The sequence below is a fragment of the Sciurus carolinensis genome, chromosome 9 (genome assembly GCF_902686445.1).
Source record: "Sciurus carolinensis chromosome 9, mSciCar1.2, whole genome shotgun sequence".
Classification (NCBI taxonomy): Eukaryota; Metazoa; Chordata; class Mammalia; order Rodentia; family Sciuridae; genus Sciurus; species Sciurus carolinensis.
In genome coordinates, this window is record NC_062221.1 from 142578 (window position 1) to 166990 (window position 24413).

The following is a 24413-nucleotide window of genomic DNA, read 5'->3' on the forward strand; positions in this document are numbered from 1 at the left end:
CAATGAACACGGTTCATCTACTGTAAGTTTTATACCTGTTTGGTTATTTCCTATTTTATTGTGTGAAACATTCATGGTATAAAGACACTATAAAGTGTTCTTTTTTTTTTTTTTTTAATGTTTCTCAAATCTCATTTTAAAAACGTAAAATAAGAACAAATATGACTGGTGCATTTCAAATCTGACTGATGTACACAGTAGGCCCTAAATTCGTTTTCCATAAACTTTAGGGTTATGAGTCAGAAATCAATAACAAAATATCAGTTTCATTTAATGGTGAAGATGATCACCGTAGAGTGTATTTAAAATAACTGTGAAGAAGAGAAAACAGAACAAACTGGAAATCCGCACCCCCACATGCACACTCCTCTTCTCTGAGGCTGCGCCGTGTCCACTCCTTACCCCCTGAGTAGCTGAGTGAGTCCTGGATCCCAGTCGCTGCTCCCTTTTCTCGAGAGCGCCGTGCCTGCCTGGTGCTGCCTCATCCTCTGGTTCACAGTCCACCTGTGCCCCACAGCACTCTTCCTGGGGGCCACGTCTGGACCCCACACCCTGGCACCGCGGGAACCCAGGCTGCCCGGGGTCTGCGTCTCTCAGTAAGGATCCTCCCCAGCCCAACACCTTGCCTGGAGCCAGGGCTGCCCTGCATCCAGGGGCTCCTCCCGCAGTCTGCTCGGCCTGTGCGGCTGCCAGCAGGGAGGGAGAAGCGACGGCAGTCCCCACGGTCTTCTCTGAATTCTCTTGGGCTCGCTTTCACTACGGCATTTCCCAACTGTCACACTGAGATTTTAAACAAATTTCTAAAAATATTTTGAAAAAGCAGAGTTCTGAGACTAGACGCTGATGGGCTCAGCGACTGCTCACGCCCTGAGTTCCTGGCACGGGGTGGGGACACACTTTAAGAGCAATGATTTGAACTAATCCACTTATTTCAGAGATGTAAGAAACTCCAAAGGTCAAATGACTCAGCACAAATCACACACACAGACTGACAGGCCTGCAACAAAGCTTGGGAGTCCCCAGAGCCTGCAGAGTGTGGGGCTGTTGCCCACCACGTGCCGTCCTGCCCGCCCTCAGCAATCAAAAAATATCTGCTAAATGAAATGCGCTGCTGAGAGTAAGTGGTGCTTCCTTTTCCCATCTCCTGAATCAGTCTAATGCAACTAATCTGATCAATTTCTTTCCTTTTAAAATGAAATCAACAGGACTCACTTTTTGAGGACACCCTGTGGGTGGGATCTAGTTTTACACAGAACGGTCCAGCACTTTGTTCTTTAATTGTCTAGAAAAATTTTAAAAAGACAAAATCAGATAAACTTGAACAGTGACATTTCACAGTTCAGAAGGTTCATCCTGAAGCAGACAGATGCAAAGCCATTCTGGCCACATGGCGTTCGGGAGTCGCAAACTACAGCCAGAAGACGCCAAGCGTCCGGGTGTAAGTCACGTCTGACTTACGTGCAGCCCAGCCACCCCGAGCCGAGGCTATGTCAGCAAGGAGAGCGCCCGGGCACAGCTGCGGGCCTTCTCCCTGCTTATGGGCGGTCCACAGCCTAACTCGTGTGAGCTGGCCGGTCAGGTGTCACGCAGCCCTGGCTGATGGGAAACACATGTCCACAGAGGTGGAAGGAAAAACCCAGCCACGGCCCAGCCTGACTCAGTCACGACACAGCCAAGGGAAGACAGGGCTGCAGACGCGCCTCTCGCCTTCCTGATGTCTCTCTCAGCTCTTGCCAACAATGGGTCGCTTGTTTCTCTGATTTCCCAGAAACAGTATTAGCCGTCCAACAAGGTCAGCAAAAAAAAAAGCAGCTTTTCACATCAGGGTGCATTTGCTTCCAAAAGTCTGCAAAGTATTAAACCAAGAAGTTGCACTATCCCAACTTCACACTGAAACCTTTATTCCAGTTCTGAGTGAGAATGACAATGGGGGACTTCTCGCCGGCTCAGCTGATGAGGCACAGAGCTCTGCAGTGAGGCACCTGGCTGCACAGCCCAGCTTGACCACTTCTAGCCCTGAGACCACTCCAGGTGCTGCAAGGCTTGACCGAGGGGCCTTCCGCTTTCAGCCTCGTAACCCACCCTGCACTGACTCTCAGGAACTCTTGAACACTGAGCACCAAGAAATGATCTTCCTACCTGCCGTCCTGTCTGCCCACACAAACAGTGATCCAGTCCACAAACCCTGTGCAAAAAAGTGGCCACTCTGCTCTGCTGTGGGGAGACCGAAAGGCCTAACACTGGCTTTTACACTTTCCTAGTAAATACTTTACCCTGAAGGTCATTGATTGGCATTGGAAGGATTTAGCAGACAGTTCTCATCATTATACTATATCCAGAAAAATCCAGAAAAGAAATCGTGCCTCTTCCTGGCATGTTGGTTTGGATCCTTTCACTGTAAAGAAGCCATCTTCCTTTGGCTAAAACAGCACCAGAATGTGCTACCCAGATCCCATCTGATTAAGGGATATCTCCATATTTACCAAAATGGACTGCAGGAAGTACGCTGGTAGAGTTGGTGAAGTCAGCAAACAAGAACCCGCCTTGGGAAAAGTGGAACCAGGGAGATATCACTTTGCCACTTCACAGAGTCATCCTCGTGATTCTGAATTTAATTCCATGGCTGGGCAATAGCAACACAGCCAAAACTGTTTTATTACCTTCGGACAATAGGTATACTTTTATCCCAGCAGGAAATGGAAACTCTGATTCATGCATTTATTTTCATTAGTCAGGAGAGAGTTTACGGTCACTTTTTATTGGTTAGCTTTGTTGAATGATTTTAAAACTGCTCCAGGTGCAAAGCACGGAGACCCAGGCTAAACCTCAGAAAATGAATCAGAGAGCGGAGGAAAAGTCACCAGTGAGAACCGCTAGGTTTTAATCAGTTTCCTTTTCATAATATGCCATTTTAGTAAACGTCTTCATTATTTAAAGAGGTCACACAATAAACACTAAGAATCCAAGAGACAGTCAAAGGACTCCTACGATTTATGAAAGGGAACTTATAATTTCTAATAAAACATAAAATTATTAGTTTCCAAGGAATCATAAAAATGCAAATTAAGAAAAGAGCATTTTCCAGAAATCAAATGAAAAAAGATAATAATGTGGTATGTTTTGCACTGGGCCAGAAAAAAAGTAAAACAATTTAACCAGAGTAGTAGGATTAGGAAATCAGGTAGAAATGACATGCCAGGTTTTGGGAATCTGTGCATGTATGTCTTTCACTGAAGACTATACCCCTAGATCCTATTAGGATTTATGGTATCCCCCCGAAGCTAACTGCCTTTGAAATGAAAAAGTATGGGAATGTTAACAGTGTGGTGTTTGCACAGTAGGACACACCGGGTTTTTCCCAGTGTGCGTCCCCAGTGGTCTGAGGTACTAGAGGTAGTGAGGCACAAGAGAGCAAGGTCCCTGTCTCTCGGGAATCAGGGTCCAGTGAAAAGAGACGAGCAATAGCAAATAAGTAGCATCATTTTAGCAACAGGGCTTGGACAAACGTGGAGGTAAGTTCCACAGGAGGGTGCGGAGGCCTCTCCGCAGAGGCCACGTGTGATCTAACACATCTTAACGACGTGTGGAAATCAGTGAAGGGGACATCTTAGAAGGAGAGACTGCAAGGCCACGGGTATAAGGGGGAGTGTGCAAGGCCAGAGCAGCCCCCATGGTGAGGACAGGGAGCCGTCCTGGGGGCCTCATGGGCAGGGTGGGCCCTGTGACTGGCCTCCATTCCAGAGGGACAGAAATCGCCTTCCAGCTCACTGCTTGGGCTACACAGGAAACCGCTGAATTATTCCATACGTTACAGTAAAATAAAAGTTCCTGAAAAAATACAAATAGGAAGACATTCTGGGAGCCCTGAGTCGGCCGAGCAGTGTGAAGGACGAGGGAAGCTCCTGGGGTCAGAGTCCTCACCGCTCTCGGCCCTGTGCAGCGACCCGGGATCCTCTGAGAGAAAAGGAGAAGGGGTTCGGCAGGGCTGGGGTGGAGGGTAGAGAAACCAGAGCAGCCCGGCTCCCACCCCTCCTGCAGGAGGTCTGGTCCCAAGCAAAACAAAGCAGAGCACTTGGCTGGAGACTGTATCAGGACGGGTGCCAGGAGGGCTCTGCCCTCGAAGACAAGCCCACGACACACGGGGACGGACAGCTCAGGCCTCTGCATGCTGTCCTTGCACTGCCCTGGGTGTGTGGGGCACACGCATCTGTCCTCTGCGGCTACTGGCTGGTCCTGCAAGACCAAGCCACCACCCCGAGTGAGGGTGACCGAAAACCTCCCCAAACTCCTCGTGTCACTGACGGGACCCTGGGTCGCTGAGTCCGGATGGCCGACAGGATCATGGCTTGGGTCTCTACGCCTGGAAGAACCCTTCTCCTGGCCCCACACAAGCCCTGGCCTGGTGGACGTCCTGACTCCCAGCACAGAGTCCCGTCCCTGTTCACAAGCGCCCCCGGGGTCTCTGAGCCGGCTCTGCAGCACTTGGAGAACCACAGGGTCTGTGGTCTGCGCTCTGTTCGCTGGATTCGTAGTTCTCTCAGCCACAGTCTCTTTACCCGAACTTGATCGCTCTTTTTCCTTTTGCATTCTGTGCTCTATAAAGGGAAAGATCAGGGAAAAATTGGATGGGAGTGTCAGCATTTCACCACGAATCTACCTCCGTGTATGGCCACACAGATCCCCTGTCAAATGACAACATTCTCCAGCCGCTCCAAAGGGAAAGACTTCATGGCCTCGGGCACAGCTTCGGGAGACCTGGTAGACCGAAAGCTTACTCACCTTACCGTCTTTACCGAACATGCTCACTGAACGAGTCACCTGACACACGCAGCTGCGCCCCTCTTCCTGAGCCCAGCGACCCCGCTGAGACCCAGTACCAGAACAAATCAGCACTGCGTGCCTCCTGATAGGCACAATAGAAAGAAAAGGAAAAGGAACGGGGTGGGGGCCTCAATGACAGAGCATTTGCCTATCATGTGTTGGGCCCTGGGTTTGACCCCCAGTACCAAGAAAAAAGGAAGAAAGAAAGAAAGAAACAAAAGAAAAGAAGTTAAGGAGACAAGACAACTAAATGCAATGCATGATCTTCCTTGAGCTCCTGGACCAGAAGTAAAGAGAGCCAGAACGGCATCATCAGGGAACTAAAGACGTGCACACGTGGGCTGTGTCTTAGATAACAGTGTTGGGTCAGGCCACCTGCATCGTGCTGGTGTAAGAATACGTCCCTTTAGGAAACACAGTCTGATGTGTTTCAGGGTAAAGCAGCATGACGTCTACAACTTCATCTTAAATGGTTCAGAAAAAAAGTGTACAGAGAGAGAGAGAAGTAAATGTGTCTTTCTTTGCAAGCAAAGATCTGGGCAAAGAACATATAGGACATCTTGTGCAATGTTTGAAACTCTTCTGAAGCCTAAGATTATTTCAAAATAAAATGCAACATACTTAAAAACAAAACCTTTGTGACACAGACTCCAAACCCTGGAGGTTAAAAATTCCTTGGTAGGGTCCAGAGAAACTGCACTGACTCCAGGCCCGGTCCTGAGGCACGACTGACCTTCGGGGAGCCCCCGATGAGCAGTCTGCTGGGGTTTGTCTGTCTTTCCTGCGATGCTAGAGCCTGGCTGGGCCAGGCGAGGCACATCTCAGCCCCAGCCGATCGGTGTTGGAAGGCAGAGTCCTGGCTGTGAAGTGAGCTAGGCGATGCCACCCCACCCCACTGCTACTGGGGTCATTCCCGTGTGTGGGAAGCAGTTTGGGAAGACAGGACAGTTACCCTGCAGCAGGACTGGCTGCGAGGGTCTCTCGGAAGGAACACCCCTGTGCAGCTGCCCTGAAGACAAGACCACTCGGGACGAAAATCACAGGTGTCCCTGGAAGAAGCTGGGGCACCAAGGTGCTGACCGAGGAAGGCCTGGCCTCCCGGGGCCCGCGAGGTGGGCGCTGCTGCACTTTGGCCTGCCCGACAGGAGGAAGAGTAAACAAGCCAGAGGGCCAGGAGGACGGAGGAGGGACAGGAAATGAGAACACACTGAAGAAGGACACCTCAGGCAACGCACCCTGCAGGAACAGTGTGGCGCCCTTAGAAGTCGAGCCGCAGAGCAGGCCTCCGGCTCTGGAGAGAGCGCCTGGAGGCACTCCCCTGTCCCGGGCCCAGGCGGGAGCAGCAGGAGGGCAACACGAGAGCTGGGCAAGTGCCAGAGACCCTGAGAAGAGCTTCCTGGGCACCAGGAGGGCGGGGACCATGCTCTCCACCTAATCCAGGCACCAGAGCAACGCGCCACACTGGAGCTCGAGGGTACCTGTCCGTATCCAGACAGAAGCTCAGCGGCAGGTACTGGAGTCTCGTGGGCCAGCACCAGGGAGACACCCTCCCTCCCTCCCTCCCTCCCTCCCTCCCTCCCTTCCTTCCTTCCTCCTTCTCTCTCTCTCTCCTTCTCTCCTTCTCTCTCTCTCTCCTTCTCTCCTTCTCTCTCTCTCTCTCTCTCTCTCTCTCCTTCTCTCCTTCTCTCTCTCTCTCCTTCTCTCTCTCTCTCCTTCTCTCCTTCTCTCTCTCTCTCTCTCACTTTCTTTCAAGTTCTGCAAGTATTTATGTCTTGGCAAAATTCAAAACTCACAACTCACTCTTCACTGGTGTCTGACAAACGTAATACTGAAAAGAAAAAGGAAGAAAACAACGTGGAAAGAAACACGGGACACGCGTGAGAAGCAAACTGCCTTCCAGGGGCACCGGCGTGCCGGCCGAGTCAAGGCACGGGGACGAAATGCCGACACGCAGGGCGTGGGAAGCAGGTGCTGGCTGACACGATGCTTTGTGGCAATCTCAGATCATTTAAAAAAAAAAAAGAATGTAATACCCCCCAAAAAAATCACCCCTCAATACAGGGTGGATTTCAAATTCCTTGTTTAGTTTGATAAAAGCACACCATGTCAAATTTGTGCTTTTTAAGGAATTTTTATACTTTACTCACAAATGAAAATTCCAAAGAAACTAGAAAAATGAAAAAGTTAAAGGTAGACAAAAAAAATGAGTCAAAATATGTATGACAACATCATTTAAATAGATAAAAAGTAGAATCAACTTACGTCTCTCAACTAAAGTAGTTCAATAAATCAAGGCCCTGGTTTTACAATTGGTTAAATAAATTTACACAAGGAACACTGCAGACATTAACATGACAAAGATTTATAAACAAAAGAATGCCTCTAAGTCCACTCATAACATAAAAAATTAAGATAATGAGACTCTAGCTTGTATCCATCTGAATTGTAAGGACTAAAAAGTTTGATAATGGACTTTAATAACCAACATATGAGGAAAGAAGTACTTTATTGGTAGCAGCATGACTGGTGTAACCTTTTAGGAAAGAAATGGAGTAACAGTTAAAATTTTAAATGTATATACTCTGACTTAAGAATTCTACTTTGGCAAAACTATACTAGATACAAACAACCTATGGCACAAGAACTTCCATGCAAGCACTGTTCAAGAACAGTGATCAATCAGGGAAAAAAACTAAACATTCAGCACCAGGGACTGGTTAAAGTATATGGTGCACCAACTGAGTGGAATATTATATGTTGCTAACAAAGATGAAAAAATCAGTAGGTACAAATTTAGCAAGCTCTCTACAGTGTGTTAAGTCTGAAAAGCCCCCTCCATTCACATGTGTGTGCCTGTGTAGAACACGTCCAGCGGTCAGGAAGCTGCTGGCAGGGCCATCTGTCGCAGGGACAAAGGGCTGGGGGTCATGGTGGCCAAGAGACAGACCACTTGTTAACACCCTTTGGAACTATTTGAATGTTTCTGCCACATGCTTAAGGTACTTTTCTAATAAAAATGGTTCATAAAAATATTTTAGAAAAGTATTTACTGACGTGGAAAGATCTCATGATACAGTGAATTTAAAGGGTAGGCCACAGCTGGGTGCTGTGGCACATACCTGTGATCCCAGCCAACAGGAGGCAGGAGTTTGAGGCCAGCCTCTGTAACTCTGCAAGACTCTGTCTCAAGAAATGAAAAGGGCTGGGTTGTAGACCGTCCCTGGGTTCAATTCCCAGTACCAATAAATAAATAAATGGCCATACTCACAGACACACACAGACACAGACACACACAGACACACACACACAATGAATGTAGAGAATTTCCCAACTTTTTGATTTAGGTTTATATTTAAAAAAGAGATAGATGAGAAAATGCTAGTATGATTTTGAATGGTAAAATCACAGTAAAATTTTTATTTTCTCATTTTTGGCTAAATAACATTACCTATAAAGACCTAACAGCAATTATATAACCTGAAGGAAAAGTTAACATTCTTGAATCTTGTTGCCTTGAATACATTTTTGTTTGCCTCTGTTTTGGCTTTAACCAGGGAGAGGGGTGTTCTTCCTCTTTTTAGCATGTAAGGAGAAAACATTACCACTGCCTTGTTTTCCTGCCTTCCCATGGGGTATGATCCGGGGACTTGGCCACAGAGGAGCATTCGAGTAGAGCACGGAACAGCTGTTCCTGACCACCAGCAACTGCGGAACACTCGGGGAATAAATTTAGCCTCCAGAAAGGAAGAAGAAATCAATCAGCTGATACCCAGCTGGGGGCGATGATCACACACAGGCGGCAACGTCACCAGGGGCTTCTCAGAGATCAAAGAGAAGTGTCAAAGTGTCACTCAGCACTTACCAATCTGGGGCAAGTGGCTGAATGACAAGCCATCCCAGAACCCCAAGGCCTTTAACCTTCCTGCAGAGCAGGGACGTTCCTGAGAGCTAACTGCTAGAACCCAGCCACAGGCAGAACTAAACATCAATGTATTTTTGAAATTCCCAGCAGAGATCCACAGCACGGTGAAGAGATTAGACTTCATTAAAGAGAAAGAAATAAATTAAGGTGGTGCACCAAGGAAGGCCTGAGTCAAAGCTGACCCTGGCCTCCGTCTCCTCTGGGGCCGGGGGGTGCGCGTTCTGCCCAGGCAGGCTGCAGAGACCTGGCTCCAGGCCCACCTGCAGCACACAGAGCGGAGAGTCGGCCGACACGCTTACCCAGGGAGCTTCGACAACATCGCTCAGTAATCTGGATCCTCAGCAGGAACTTGTTCCCTTGCTTTTTGAAGTCTACTGGGTATGATTAGGGTCAGAACTCTCTGGAAAGCTGCTTCAGCATTCACTCACCCAGTGCTCATAAGCCCACTGACAACAAATGCCAAAATGACAAAAGCCAGGGCCATGAAGACAGGAGCACTGCAGACAGAGTCCCTTCCAAACGTGGGTGGGCAGACTCCAGGTTCCGCAGATGGCCAGGGCTGTATGTCTGAGCGGGGTTTCCTGCTTCGTTACAATGGCCTTCTCCAGTCACAGGCTGAAGGTCTCACCTGCTGACGCTCCGAATCTTCAGAGCGCTTGAGCACGGCACCGCCCCAGACCCGCCCCGCGCCCTCAACACAGGCTTCCCCGTGGTGGCCGGTGCCATTCCCCCCAGCAGCAGCCTGCGCTTGCCGTCCTGGGAGGAACAGGCTCCCAGATCCCAGAGGCGCAGGACTCAGACGCGCGCCAAGGCAGCCAACCCGGGGCAGACCCAGACCGCGCTAGGAGAGACGGATGGTAGAGACCAGTGAGGACTCGGCCATAAGCAGACCCGGCCAACCGCAGAGGCCTGGGCATTCCTGGCCTTACCTGGACTACACTTGGGGTCTGGAGCTTTCTTCCCAACACCCCATTCTCCCTCCCACCACCAGAAGCTCAGGGTACCAAGTGGGTCTCCTTTGTTTTATTTTGTTCTTTTGTTTAATATAAAAGTAAAATAACTGTACTGCCAAGAAAATAGGAGAAATCTCCCATAAGTCAAAGGCCTAACTCTAATCACTATTAACATTTAAGAACACATCACTGAGTCACCGAATGAATTTATCCCACAACATAGTACACAGGACACACAACGCACGGTGAGGACTAGATATCCAGGTAGGGAGCGAGGTCCCTGTCCGCAAGAAGCTTAGTGTGTGGGAAAGGGGACTCTAGACGGCCTTTGTAAAAACCAAAATCATCATCATAGCATAGACAATCCCGCCAGCTGGACAAAATTAGAGTGCTCTAGTAAAGGCTTGCACGTGTCTCAGGCGGTGACCATTACTGTGCGGGTTTCAGCGATGCTCTTTTCACGCTGCGTGCGTCAGCTACCGGCTGCCCTCAGCAACGCATCTCTACACGGCTTCTCCAGAGTCCCTCCAGCACACTGAGGGGATTTTATTTTGGAGAATATTTTGAACATTGCAACATCAAACGTTTTTCATGGTTCTTAATACTACTTATGGAAGAAGAGATATTCTACTTAAATTTCACATTAGGAAAATTCACACGTCTTCATCATCTAATTTTAATACATCAGAAGAAAACTGATCCAGAAAAAATTCTCCCACATTAAGATAACTGGAATATACTCAGGAAAATACAAGGTTTATTTCTTTATTGACTATCATATCCCACTTTATTACATACAAGAAAAATCTGAAACAAGGCTGGGGTGCTGCTCAAGGGGAGCCCTTGCCTGGCAGGTTCAGAGACCCGGGCTCCACCTCCACACCCTCTCCAGCACCACAGTAAATCATCAAATGAATAATAGAAAGTTGATCAAACAATCTTTTAAAGCCTCAATTTGCATAATTCCCTATCCTTCTCCCTCCTCTTTCCTGTTTTTTGTTGTTGTTTTTTTTAATTTTGAGACAGAGTCTCGCTAAGTGGCACAGGCTGGCCTTGAACTTGTGATCCTCCTGCCTCGGCCTCCCGACTTGCGGGGGTGCAGGTGTGTGCCATCACGTCCAGTCATTTCACTTATTTCTTAAAAGAAAGGCTCCTGGAAGCCCCAAAGAAGAACAGTCTTCCTTGTGGAATCGAGAGAATTTTGACAACAGACAATAGTTTCCTCAAATCTATTTAAGAAAAAAAATAGTGATTTTTCTATAGTGTTTAGGAAACTCTGCCTTCTTCTCCAATCAGAAAAACCCAGTTAGAACAGGAACACTTTCCCCTCTTCCTGTGCCCACCAGGAACCCCACAAACACAGTTTCCACCACAACAATCCCACCAACATCCCCCACCTCCACCCTCCCAGTAAAGTGCGCAGGTTTTTCTTGTTTGCCTTTGGATGGGGGGTGTCTGGGCACGAGCATCTAGGCTAATTTATGCTGCACAAACCACACAGTTAAACAAAAATGGTAGGAACATTCACGCCAGAAAAATCACAGCAGCCAGATAAGTCTGCCACGATCCCACCTCGTAAATGTGATCAGAAAGAAAAGATGTACCTTTCCCTCTGCTGCCTCCACATAATTACAGCAACCATGAACATCACATATCACCTTTTACCAGTTTTGAGGCTAGAGGTTTTTTAAAGTATGTAAATGACAACATTTGCCTTTTTTTTTTCAATTATTTATCAAGAATCTCTGGCCAGGCACAGTGGCGCACACCTATAATCCCAGACACCTGGCAGGCGGACAGGCAGGAGGATCTCAAGTTCAAGGCCAATCCCAGGAATTTAGCCAGACACTCTGAAAACAAAAAAATAAAAAGGACCGGTGAAGTAGCTCAGTGGCAAAGCACCTTCGTGAGGGAACAAAATAGAGAGAACAAAATAGAGAAAAATCTGTGCCCTCAAGACTTACGTTGTAGAATTACACAAGTGCATTCAAAATCAACCGTTGTGCAAAAGGAGGGCTACTCCTGTAACGGCGAGTCATTTTTGGGTTAAAGTGCTGGCATGATCATTTACCAAGTTTTGCCAATCTAAAGTACATTTTGATTACTACCTTGAGACCACTTCTCTGACTTCTTGGTTTCTTTTGGAGTTTCAGTGACAATCAAAAAGGAATTAATAATAAAGTTTAAACTAAAAAAAGTACATCTCTTCTCTCACTCTCAAACTTTTTAGGCGGGGGCAGGGATTGAACCCAGGGGTGCTTAACCACTGAGCCACATCCCCAGCCCTTTTTATTTTTTCTTTAGACATAGGGTCCTGCTACGTTGCTTAGGGCCTAAGTTGCTGAGGCTGGTTTTAAACTTGTGGTCCTCCTGCCTCAGCCTCCTGAGCTGCTGGGATTACAGGTATGCGTCACTGTGGCTGGCCTGAATTTTTTTTTTTTCTTTTTTTTTTTTGCGGTGCTGGGGATTGAACCCAGGGCCTTGTGCTTGCAAGGCAAGCGCTCTACCAGCTGAGCTATCTCCCCAGCTCCTCAACATTTTTTCTAACATACGCTTTTGCTCAAGAAAAATGGATATAAGAGTTCAGTGAATCCCAGGCTTGTAAATTAGATCCTGAAGGGACAGTTTTAGGAAAGGAACCCTTAATGGTGAACACAGTGAACTCAGTTTGCCAATAAGCAAAATTGTCTAATGCAGTTCTTAAGATGTACTAGGCTGTATTAAGATATGATGTTGATTTGCTTCTCTGAGCAAAAGGCAATGTAGGATTTACAAACAATGTAATCACCACATATTCCTGAAATTGTCAAACATCACATGTATTAAATGAATTTAATAATGTTTTTATTAGAAAGGAAGAAATAGAAAAAGGAAAACAAGATCCCTAGTCTATTTGACTTTGAACTTTAAGGATCCCTCTCTACTTGCTTTAGGCAACACCAGGCTGTGGAATCCCTTAGCTATTTTATTTGCTTTTGATAAAATGTTTTTAAGGGCCTTTGTGCACTTTGTAGAAGGGAGAATGAGCCAATTTAGCAAGCTGAGCACAGACAAGATTTTCCGTCTTGTCTTGAAAAGCAAGCCCTGGGAAAGAAGCCGACATGTGTTTATGATTTGAGTGCAGATGGAGACACAGACCTGCGGGACTCGGACTCTGGGCCAGCGGACGGCCTGGCTTCAAAGGAAGTGTGTGTGTGTGTGTGTGTGTGTGTGTGTGTGTCTGCATGTGCAGATCTTTAAAACATTCCTATGGTATTAAAAATCCTGGCTGCACTTTTCCGAGTTTCTGGAGAGGCCGGGACTGGCAGTCTGGTGAGGTTGGTACCCGGTCTTTATTTTTCCTGCACTGTCTGGAGGAGGCTGGCAACCCAGGTTGGAGCCTCAATCCACCCCTAAGTTCTGTTAATGTGTGACCAAGCCCGCACAGTCAGCTTTTTGACCGCCAGGATTGTCACCAAAAAGGCCAAAAACCGCATGTCACATTCCCTTGGTGAAAGCACTTTAAAACATGGGGGTGTGTTTCAATATCTGCATCCTGATACGCGTCTCTACTTGCAGCGGGGGAGACTCTCTTCCCGTAGAACTCAAAGGGTGACGGCTTCTCTGATTCCTCCCCGCGGTCTGACGGTGACGGGGCCGGGTGGCGAGCTTGCTTTTCCTCATCTCACAACCACTGTCTGAGGTTAAAGATCATTTCAGGTTGCAGCACCAGCTAGTATCACAATTTGTAGCCAAAGTGCCCAAACGGCAAATCGCCGTAACGCAGCTGGCCTCTCCTGAGGGACAGGCAGCGTGGCTTTCTTCTCAGGGAGCACAAAGGCTCCTCCCTGAGAACTCGGGCAGTCCACGCCACCAGCTCACAACAGGGGTTGCAAGAACACATTTCTTTGCAGGCTTGCTATGGGCCAGGCATGGACCCTACATACTGCTACCAGCTGTATCAGGTGGCTACCACGTTACCACCACATTACAGAAAGGAAAATGAGCCTCGGAAAAGTTAAATAACTAAGCCAAGTAATAAATACCTAACCCAAGGGAAACGGCTTCTGACTCCAGCGTCTTCCCATTAACTGCTTCGGAAGGGACCCCCACCCTCCACGCACACCCTAACCCAGGACCAAGTTCAGGAGCGGGCTCCACTCTCCCCAGGCCCTGATCTACAGTCATACAGGTGGACAGTCTTTTCTCTTTTCCCCTTATCTCATTTTTTTTTTTCCTTTAAAAAATGTTAAGGGGTATTAATAGTAATTAAGGTCAACGGACTTCTTAAAACATGAAATTCTATCTGGTTTATGTTCTGGAAAAAAAAAGTCAGCTTTCATACGTGAACATGTACAGGACTTTATGCCTTCACTGCGTCACTTAGAAGTGAGGGCTCTGCGCCTCGCCGGCGCGGAGGACTTCCCCACGTGGCCTCTCCTCTCGCGGTCCCAGTGCCCCGGGCCTTCCTGTCCGTCATTCCCAGGCAAGGTCTGGGATCCAGACTTGAAGGGCACTGGTCTGCTGGACAGAACCAAGCCTTACAGTAGCCCCGTCGGCAAACAGGAAGACTGGGGTTTCAGTCAGAAACCACGCCGCGCTGGAGGCGGCTGTCTGAAGGAAGTGGAAGGCCAGGCGTCCTCGCCTTCGGCCACAGTCCCCTTCAGAGCCTGTCTCACTTCTCCTGGGTGTCTGGAAACTCAGGGGACCACCACACAGCAAATCTGCCAGGCTGCTCTACAAGTCCTGCCCACAGGCTGGCTCTCCCCTGGCCATGAAGACACCGGGATTCACCGTCCACCGTCAGGGCCCTATGGAAAGTCCTGGGGAGTAAGATGCCCAGGACAAGGAGCTTCTAGGCAGGGAGAGCTGAATCCCAGAGGCACCATCCTCCCTGAAGGTAACCAGGGTGCTCCTCACGGACAGCCCTGGGATCTCACCAGCCCCAGTAGATCCTCCTTGAAAGTCATTATGAGGAACAATAAAATGCTCTGAAAATATAAGGTGCCATAGTTAACTGAAATATGAAAAAGAAAGCTGTTCTTCCCACAAAGAGTGATGATGATAAGAGTAGACATTTAGGGAGCCAGGCGTGGTGGCACAAGCTGAGCCCAGCTACTCAGGAGGCCGAGGCAGGGACCAGAAGTCCCGGACAGCCTGGGCAAGGTAGTGAGACTGCCTAAACATAAGAAGTGGAGAGAGGTCGGGCGTGGCTCAGTGGCCAAGATGCACTGGGTTCCAGCCCAGCACCACAAAACAAACAAAACCCACCTATCGTAGCTTATTAGGTGCCACATACAGTTCTAAGCGTTTTACACATACAGACTCGTCATTTCCTTACATATTAATGATCCCCGCTCTGCGCACAGGGAAACTGAGACACGATCCTCTAATCTCACAGGGTCACCAGGCTGGTAACTGGCAGAGCAAGGCACATTTTCCGGCAATCTGACTCCCAAGTCCATATACCTAACCTACAGAAAAATGAGGGCCCTCGCTGGGCGTGGTGGCACGTGCCGGTCATCCCAGCACCTCAGGAGGCAGAGACAGGAGGACCACAAGCTCAAGGCCACCCTCGGCAACTTAGTGAGGCCCTAGCAACTAAGTGAGATCCTGCCTCAATAAAAACGCTAAGAAGGGCTGGGATGTGGTTCAGCGGTAAATCGCCCCTGGGTTAAATTCTTAGTACTCCCCTCCCAGAAATGAGAGGCTTCAATAAAAGGAGATTTATTTATGATGTATTTAACCATGTCACCAATTGTATCACAGCTCTAGCAACATATGAAGTCAGCTATGAAAAGGGACTAATTCTGTCACCTGAGAGTAATGCTATTTACTTTGATGTCATTTTCATGTGTACATACACATCATTATGGGGCATCACTTAAGTTCACTCGTTTGCCACCTAGATTCCACTGAAAAGTATCTGAGTTATAAATTAAAGAATGAGGAGGATGGGTGCTGTGGCTCAGCCTACAATCCCAGTGACTCAGGAGGCTGAGGCAGAAGGATCACGAGTTCAAAGCCAGCCTCAGCTAAATTGAGGCCCTAAGCAACTGAGCCCCTGTCTCTAAATAAAATACTAAAATAGAATAGGGTGCGGCTCAGTGGGCAAGTGCCCCCAAGTTCAATCCCTGGTACCTCCCCCACCCCAAAAAAGAAAAGGATGAGGAGGAGGAAAGGGGTCTGATTTTATGTATTTATTTATTTATTTATTTCAGTGCTGGGTCTTAAACCAGGGGTCTCTGCACGGAGCTGCACCGCCAGCTCTGTTGGTGTTTGATTTTTGATTTTGAGGCAGGGTCTCACTCGGCTGTGCAGGCTGGCTTGGTACTTGGGCTCCCCTGCCTCCTGGGCAGCTGGGATGACAGGCTGCCCGCCCCTCCCGGCCTGACCTCGTCATTCTCAAAGACTGATAGTGATGAGCGTGAGTCGGGCAGAGGTCGGCCTTGAAATGCAAGGTCCCGAGTGAGGCACTGGGTACCGGGACCACAGAGTGAGTCTCTAGGTTTTCTCCCGTCTTTGGAACTCGCTTGGTGTTCCTGGTTATGTTTCCCTCCTTGCAACTCATCTGTGATTCTCCACAGCCAACTCTATAAAAGGGCACATACTCAAATATCATGGGGAAACCCCAGACTGCACATCTTAGGAAATGTGTCGCTCTTAACGTCTTAGAAACCTGGAAGGTAAGGTGCTTCGCTCAGCCACAGGTGCACATGGTTCCAAACGTTCGGGTCACGACTCCTGCAGATATGCTTCACTAGTGTGGGTCTTTTGTTGCTGGTGGTTTTTATTTGTGTTGCAGTATAAGGGATTGAACCCAGGGACACTCTACCACTAAGCTACATCCCCAGTCCTTTCCATTTTTATTTTAAGAAGGTCTCTGGCTAAGTTGCCAGGGGACCTCAAATTTGTGATCCTCCTGCCTCAGCCTCCCGAGTCTCTGGAATTAATTATAGGCACATGCCACCACACCCAGTTTGTCATGCAATTTTTAAAAATTAAGGAAAGTGCATAAAAACAGAGTACAACCAAGTGCAATGATTGCATATCGTATTTACTAACAATACACTGGTAGCCTAAGTAGCAGTCAGATCCGGGCTAGTTAAATACGTTAATTGTAGCACATCCACATCTGGTACTGTGAGGCAATGTTTGAAAAGCAGGAGGCAGCTCTAAATGCACCAGGACAGAAGTGGAAGAGGCAAGATTCAGTGCAGCACAGTGGTATACAAAGCTAGCACTGCGTAAACACACACAGAAACACCACCTGGCCGCAGGAACGACGGGGCGGAGGCCACAGAGCCTGGAGGAAGGCCTGCTTTTTGAGCACCTCTGTGAGGTGCAGAATTTTCCTAATCAGGCCTGTGAAATATTCTTGTCCATTATAACAGATTACGACGTAAGATCTAGGACAGGGCATGCATGTAATGGTAGAGCACCTGAGGCCCTGGGTTCAAACCCGAGCACCAGGAGAAAAGTCAGAACTTTAACAGTCGACTTTTAGAATGTTTGATCAAGTTGAAGATGGATGGAACCGTGAAACTAGTTTAAACCTAACGTGGGGTGTCTTGTGTGTGTTTTTTACGGGCGATTAAATCCAGGGGTGCTTTACCACAGAGCTACGCCCCTCGCCATTTCAGTTTTATTTTGAGACAGGGTCTCACCACGTTGCTGAGGCTGGCTTTGAACCTGTGGTCCTCCTGCCTCAGCTCCCCACCCCCAGTCGTCGGGGTCACAGGTGTGCGCCCCAGCCCAGCGCGCGGGGTGTACGCACGGCACGGTGACTGCTTCCAGCAGCAGCACGTACACATTCGGGACGGTACACAAGCGGGAAGCTTGGCGGGAAGCTTGGCTTTCCCCTGCTCACAGGAGGACTGGGGCCCTTGCCTTGATCTGCCCGTTAGGTAAGAAGGGAGGGAGGGGAGCCAAGGCCTCTGCTCTCGGACACGATGCACACCTGCAAGCTGTGCGCCAAGGGCGCAGACCTCCTAGAAAAGATGGGGTCCGTTCGAGTCCTACGCACGGCTGAGCACCTCAAGGGAAAGGGTGTCGGGGGTGACGCTTTCACTTTTACCCCATCCATCCTGGAAATCCAGCAGGAGGGGCTTTTCACTCCTCTCAATCAACTGTTCCGGGGATGAAGCAGTATCTGGATATTTAGTCTTACATGGAAAAGTCTGAAAACAGGAGCGTTTTTGACAAAACCTGTTTAATGGCCTGGGAGGGCTTCACCTGCTGTCAGACATATGTCGTTCAGTCTCCAGGTCCAAACGCACAGGAAGGGACGTGTGGCCTGCCTGCCTTGGTCTAGATGAAGACTGGAGGCCGGGTGAGCTTCCAAGGGACCCAGCGGGAGAACAGCAGAGGCCAGCACTGCCCTGCACACTTACGGGGCAGAGAGGCCAAGGAAAGGAGCAAGGGAGGCAGAGAGGGCGGCCACGGGAGGGGAGAGGCCCTCGGGCACTGGGAGGCCGAGAGGCAGGAGCTGAGCTTGGGGCTTACCCAGGTTTGGCGGGGACACCGCCATGGACCTCGGAGGCGCTGGTGTGGCGGCGACGGCAGGGTGGAGGCTCATGTGACTCAGGGGCTGATTCATCGCCTTCCTAGGGTCTTGCCACGTGGTGATCTTTTCTGTGTGACTAAAAGAAGGAAAACAATTAGCTGGTTTTTAAATTGTCAGCGTCATCCCATCAGTAATAGCACGGCTAGGCCTCGCTGCTCTGCCCTTCAGAGCCGCCCGCGACGGCTGCCAATGGTCCTGGTCTCAACCACCTTCGCGCTGTCCCCCAGGCCTCCACCCCGGGGGCGCCCCCAGATTCGGAAAGAGCCTGGCTGACCGCAGGACGGACGCCCACCGCACCTCAGGGTCTCCGCCAACCAAGCCCCGAGGCCATGGTGAGTTCACCTCCAAGAGCAGGACCCCGGCCCTCCTGCCGAGCCCACACCCTCCCACGCAGGGACCTGACAGAAGAGGCGCCTCCTCAACAGCACCCTGGGCTCCACCCAGCCAGGCACAGACCGTGCAGAGCTCACCTTCTGCCCAGCGGGGTGGCAGCTGTGAGGCCCCAGGACAGAAGAGCAGGAAGCGCATGCAGGGGGTGGCAAGTGCCAGATTGCGGAGAGGTAGGGTTGAAGTGTGGTGGTTTCTTTCTTTTTTTTTTTTTTTTTTTTTTTCATTTGTATTACTAGGGCTTGAACTGAGGGGTAATTTACCACTGACCTACATCCCCAGTCTTTCTTATTTTTTATTTTTTTATTTTGAGGCAGGGTCTCCTTAAGTGCTGAGGGTCTTGCTAAGTTGCTGAGGCTGGCCTTGAACTTATGATCCTCTTAGCTCAGTCTCCCAAGTCACTGGGATTAGAGGCGTGCACTCCCACAACTAGCACCCTATATATATTTTTAAAAGAAGAGCAGAATCATCTAATGCCTGACTTCGCTTTATAAATGCTTTCATTTGATGGATCTATATTCACCAAACTTTGATAGAAGAAATTGAGTTTCCGCCCTTTGTTCTGACCGTCCACTAGCTTTGCCTCTTCCCTGCAAACCCCACACAGCAAGGACACATCCTCGGACACAGAAGGAGCAAGACTGCTGTTTGTGCTGAACACGACCTAATTTTGAATAATGACAGCCTCTTTCCACCCTTTAGTGCAGAAAGTCACTGTTGCCAACACTTGGCTCCATCCTAGATCTAGAAACTTCCTTGAGCTGGAGATATATTATCTTCACAGTTTTTCATTTTATTTTGTTCTGCTTTCTCACAATTAAATGCTATTAAAATTCTTTATCCAAGACTGAAATTATTACCATAGGAAATTCATTCATTGCCTTGGTGAAAACCTGGATGTTTCCCGACATCTTTAAAGAAGCCTATGTTGTGGTGCTTACCTGTGATCCCTGCTATCCAGGAGGCTGAGGCCGGAGGACAGCAAGTCCAAGGCCAGCCTGGGCGACTGAGTGAGAGGCCCCGTCTCAAAAAATAAACAGGGTGATGCTCTTGCCTAGCACGGGTGAGAACCCGAGTTCAATTTCTAGCACCACACACCAAAAAAAGTCTGACGGGGCTAGAGGTGCGTCTTCACCTCTCCAGGGCAGGTACTCCCATGCATGCGTGGGCCGCCCTTCCACCCCCAGCCTGAGAGAAAAAAGAGTCAGCCTTGGCAAAGCAAGGGGAGCTAAGTCTAACTACCAAATGTCTACAGTAAGGGTCTTAAAGTCTTACAGTCCATCTTAAAAAAAAAAGAGTAGAAATGAGTGATAAAAATAAAAGAACCAAGACTTCTTATTAAGGAAAAATAGGGAAAGACTGGTTGAGGATCACTTCCCTCAGCATAGAAATGATGAAGAAATGGGAGACAACCGCGCCAGGCACAGGGGTGAGCACCCGTGACGCAGGACGCCGAGGCTGAGGCAGGAGGACTGCAGGTTCGAGGCCAGCCTCAGCGACTTCAAGAGGCCCTAAGCAACTTAGTGAGATCATCTCAAAATAAAAATGTCTTTAAAAAATTTAAAGGGCTGGGGAATGTGGCTCAGTGGTAAAACACACCTATGTTCAATCCCCATACCAAGAAAAGAAAAGAAAGAAAGACAATGGTCTCAGCGGTACCTTGGTTTAACCACCGTGATTCTGTTTACAGCTTTAGTAAAATACTTTGGTCAACTCTGGGCATGAGGAAACTCAGGCAGCCTCAGGGGGTTTGTTACAGGTCTTCAGAGTGAGGAACCAATTGATGAGTATGTCAGAGTTCAGATGTCAGAGTTCAGTGTGTCAGAGTTCAGATGTCAGAGTTCAGTGGAGTCCCTTGTGCAAAGTCCTTCGAGCTAAGAAACTGAAGATCCCTCCAAGACCCATCCTGCTGAGGCAAGGCTTCCGGGCAGGCGTCTCCCACAGAGACTTTCCACTCTGGGACCAGAAGGGCAGGACGCTCTCCGGAGCTCTGACACCATGGCCATCCATGCTGTGCTGGAAGGGCCAGCAGTAGACCCACAGACTCTGCCCCCACCTGTTGGAGGACAGGCAGGGACACTGTCATCGGAAGCTCGGCTTCCAGGGAACTGGAGCGGTGGGATTCCCCAGTGCTGGCCCTGCACTGTCCCCGCCCACGTGGACGGCCTGCGGCTCTGGGTGTGCAGGTGCCTCAGCTCACCCTGGAGTGCACCACAGCCTGCCAGGCCCCCTCCCCTGGCCTGTGTGGGCCCTGGAACGGAAGCTCCTACCCTCACCTCACCCTGGCAGGCCTGACCCGTGGGGCAGCGCTCGCCCAGGCCTGAGGTCCCGCACTCCCGCCCTGGGCCGGCCGCTTTTCCAGTTCTGTTCCCAGCAACTTACAGGTGTCACTCACTCTATTCCCCAAAGACTAAGTCCAGGAGGGAGCCTTCCTGAAGTGAGCAGTCCTGCTCCGAGAAGAAAGGCCCCGGAATTCCGAGTCTGCGCAGGGCAGTGGACCCGGTATCCGCCTGCTCATGGGACAGAGGCTGGCTCCTGTCCACAGTCAGAGGCAAGGGGCGCACTGCTCGCAAGAGGCCCTGGAGCACAGGGCGGCGAGACCCAGCCTGCTGTCCTGCAGGTCATTTGAGGCATAGGCTCTGCCTCTCTGCCCCCGCCCTCCTAAACCCCAAGAGGTTGCTCAGTCCTCGACTCTGCTGTCTCATCTGGGCTCCGTGTGACGGAGTCCCTTCCTTTCTCTGGACCCAGGGCAGCTGGAGGAATCCCGGCCTTCCCCCAGCTCCTCCCAGCCTCCCCTGGGAGAGGAATGTACTTACACACATATTCAATCCACTTGTACTCTACATATTCCATAAATATGTACTACTTACATATTTCAAAGGGAACAAAAAAGAAAAAAAAGATGCTAAACTATTCACGGCAATACATGGAAGATAGATTCCCTGGTGGGTTTTTTTTTCCTTTTCTCTACACTCCTTTGAATTTTCCAGGTTTCAAGCAGTGATTGGGGATTGTTTCCCTCACCAGTCAAAAGCCAGAACACTCACAAAGGTACCAGAGGAGAAAAGGGGCTGGGGACGGAGCCCCGGTGGAGGCTTGCCCGGCCCACGTGAGGCCCTGCATACATGCTCCCCAGTGCTGCAGAACAAACCAAATAAGACACAGAGAAACAGAAAACTGATGCACCGGGACGCAGGAGGCGGCACTGAGGAGTCGCCGAAGGTAAACTGCAGGTTTGGCTTCTGTTTCTGTATCGTCCTGTGGCTCAGGTAAGAAGGCAAACGAATCTATTACTTGTTGTTTATAAAGAACAGAATACCAGTTCCTACAGGAAAGGAAAGCTTCTTGACAACAAAAAGTTTTCCCTACGTTTAAAGGAAACCCCACAGGGTTTCACGTGAGGGCCTGGGCAGCGTGGCTGGAGAGGTGCCTGTGATAAATGCAATGCCTGTCTTGCCCCTTCCTTTTTCTTCTTTCTGTCCTGGGGATTGAACCCAGGGGTGCTCAACCACTGAACCACATCCCCAGTCCTTTTTCTTTTCCATTATGAGACAGGGTCTCACTGAGTAGCTGAGGCTGCTATTGAACTTGCAATCCTCCTGCCTCAGCCTCCCCAGATGGTGAGATGACAGGTATGAGCCACTGCACCAGGTGTCTTTTCCCTTCCTTGGAAGACCCTTTTACCACCATTTCCCAATAGCCCCCCCCCCTTTCTCTTTACAGGGATTGAACCCAGGGAACTGTACACAGAGCTACATCTTTAGTACATTTTATTTTGAGATGGTGTCTCACTAAGTTCCTGAGGCTGGCCTTGAACTTGTGATCTCCCTGCCTCAGCCTAGCAGCTGGGACTCGGGCTGCACCTGGCCAGCCTTCTCCCTTCAGTCATAGAAAGCCCAAGCCATCTGCAGGCCTCCAGCCACACTGACAGGCTCTGCTTCAGCTCCCAGGACCCGGGCTTGCCAAGGGGCAAGGAAGGCCAGCACTCTGCTGAGAAGGTCCTTGGCTATAAACAGTAGCTTATGGAAAACTCTTGTGTGAAACCATTTCCCCTGTGGATTAAGTGTTTTCTTCAATGAAGACACAAATTTAGAAAGCCATTTTACTTATTAGGTAAGTTCTGAGCCTGGAGTTAAAATGTCACTGCAGTAGAAGGGGAGAGCGTCCTGGCCGCTGGCCCTGCCCCTCTGGGGCTGCTTCCTCCTCCCTACCCACTGGACCTCCCTCCAGACCTTTCCTGGATAAGGGGATGGCCTGCAGGCTTCCCCTCCTCCAGTCTTTGCAAAGCACTGGCTGCACAGGCACTCCCGGCAGGGCTCCCGCTGAGCAGCCGACTGCCAGGTCTGCAGGCTCCGCAAGGACCAGAGTGGAGGCACAGGTACCAGGGAACCTGGGCTTCAGTACCGGTGCCCATCCTGTGGGGCCCACTGGGTTAAAGTCCCTGAACCCATTCTAGTATTGGCACCCATATTCGCAAGACAAAAGAAGAAGAAAGGGGGAGACACCTAACAAAGGGGCCAGATCCTCCCTGGGAGACAGAACCAGTCCTGTTCTGAACACCTTGAGACCATCAAAGTCACAGGTCTCAGGTGAAGTTCAGCAGCCTTCCCAAGGTGGCAGGCTGAGGGCACCTCAGGCCGCCCGCACAGTCCTAGGCTGGGTTCCGGCTGCAGTTCACCCGACAGCTGTGGACTGTCCACCAGGCAAGCTCCAGCACCATGAGGAGGGTAGGTAGGAAAATGAGCAGCATTTAAAAACATAAAACCCTGAATAGCAGCAGAACCATTAAAGGCAAAGATCAGATCTTATCTGTAAAAATAGAATCCACTGGCTTCTTGCTGCCCAGGAAAGGCCCGGTGTTTTGGGATGGAGTGACCCTCCAGTTCTTGACCTGACTTTAAGGAAGGAAGCCACACAACAAAGACTTTCTGAAACAGAGAAGCCTATGCGATACAGTTTGTATTGCGGGAACAGTACAACAATACAAAAATAGGAGTGCCCACAGCGGCTTCCATCTGAAAGGACCCACAGCTGTCCGCAGCAGGCCGCACGGGTCCATGGGCCGAGTCTGGCCGGCCCGGGTCGGGCTTCTTCCCAGCTCTTCCCTCGGCCCCCACTTCTTTAAGTCTCAGTCTCACCCTCGTGTGGCCATCAGGGCGCCCGTCATCCACAGGGCTGCCAGGGCAGGGCCAGCGGCCACCTCCACCCTGCCTGGTTTCTGACGAGCTGGGAGGCAGTGCAAGGGAGCCCAGCCGGGAGGTGGGAGCCTACGGCCGTCTGGCCAGGGTCCTGCAGCCAAAGCCACCGGTTCAGAGCTCGGTCCCACCGGGGCCACTTTCTTCATCCCCGGCCTGCAGCTCCTCCCTGACCTTCTCCTTGATCCCTCCTATCTGGGGGTTCTCATGCTTCTCCATTGGAGTGGGGCTCTTCTGAGAACCCCGTGCAGAACAGCAAACTGCTCTGCACACAGAAGACACCTGAAAAAGAATACTTTCACAATCCCATGATATTTACAAGCCCAACTGAGGGTAAAAGCAAACGGTCATATTTTTAAAAATCAGATTCTAAAGACTTTTTCGTTAGGCCAGTTCACTACTCTCTTACTGTTACAACAAATTTATCTGCTGAAGACGATTTGCTTAAAAATTGCTAAACAGCTTTGCAACTTTCTTTTTGTGAACCAATCCGATTAGACCCACTAGTGTTAAAAATGGAAATCGAAACAGATTTGGATGTGATAAATTCTCAGATAGGGCCTGCCAAGTCCATTTGACCTAATGTCCAC

The 24413-nt window shown here is 49.7% G+C and overlaps 1 protein-coding gene across 1 annotated transcript in view; it reads right to left on the reverse strand.

Moving 5' to 3' along the window:
• Wwtr1 (WW domain containing transcription regulator 1) overlaps positions 1-24413 on the reverse strand; it is a 125032-nt gene that overhangs the window by 35186 nt on the left and 65433 nt on the right. Inside the window, exon 2 of the mRNA XM_047563552.1 lies at positions 18181-18317. Within this exon, the coding sequence (XP_047419508.1) occupies positions 18181-18317 (137 nt within the window). The remainder of the gene's footprint in view (positions 1-18180; positions 18318-24413) is intronic.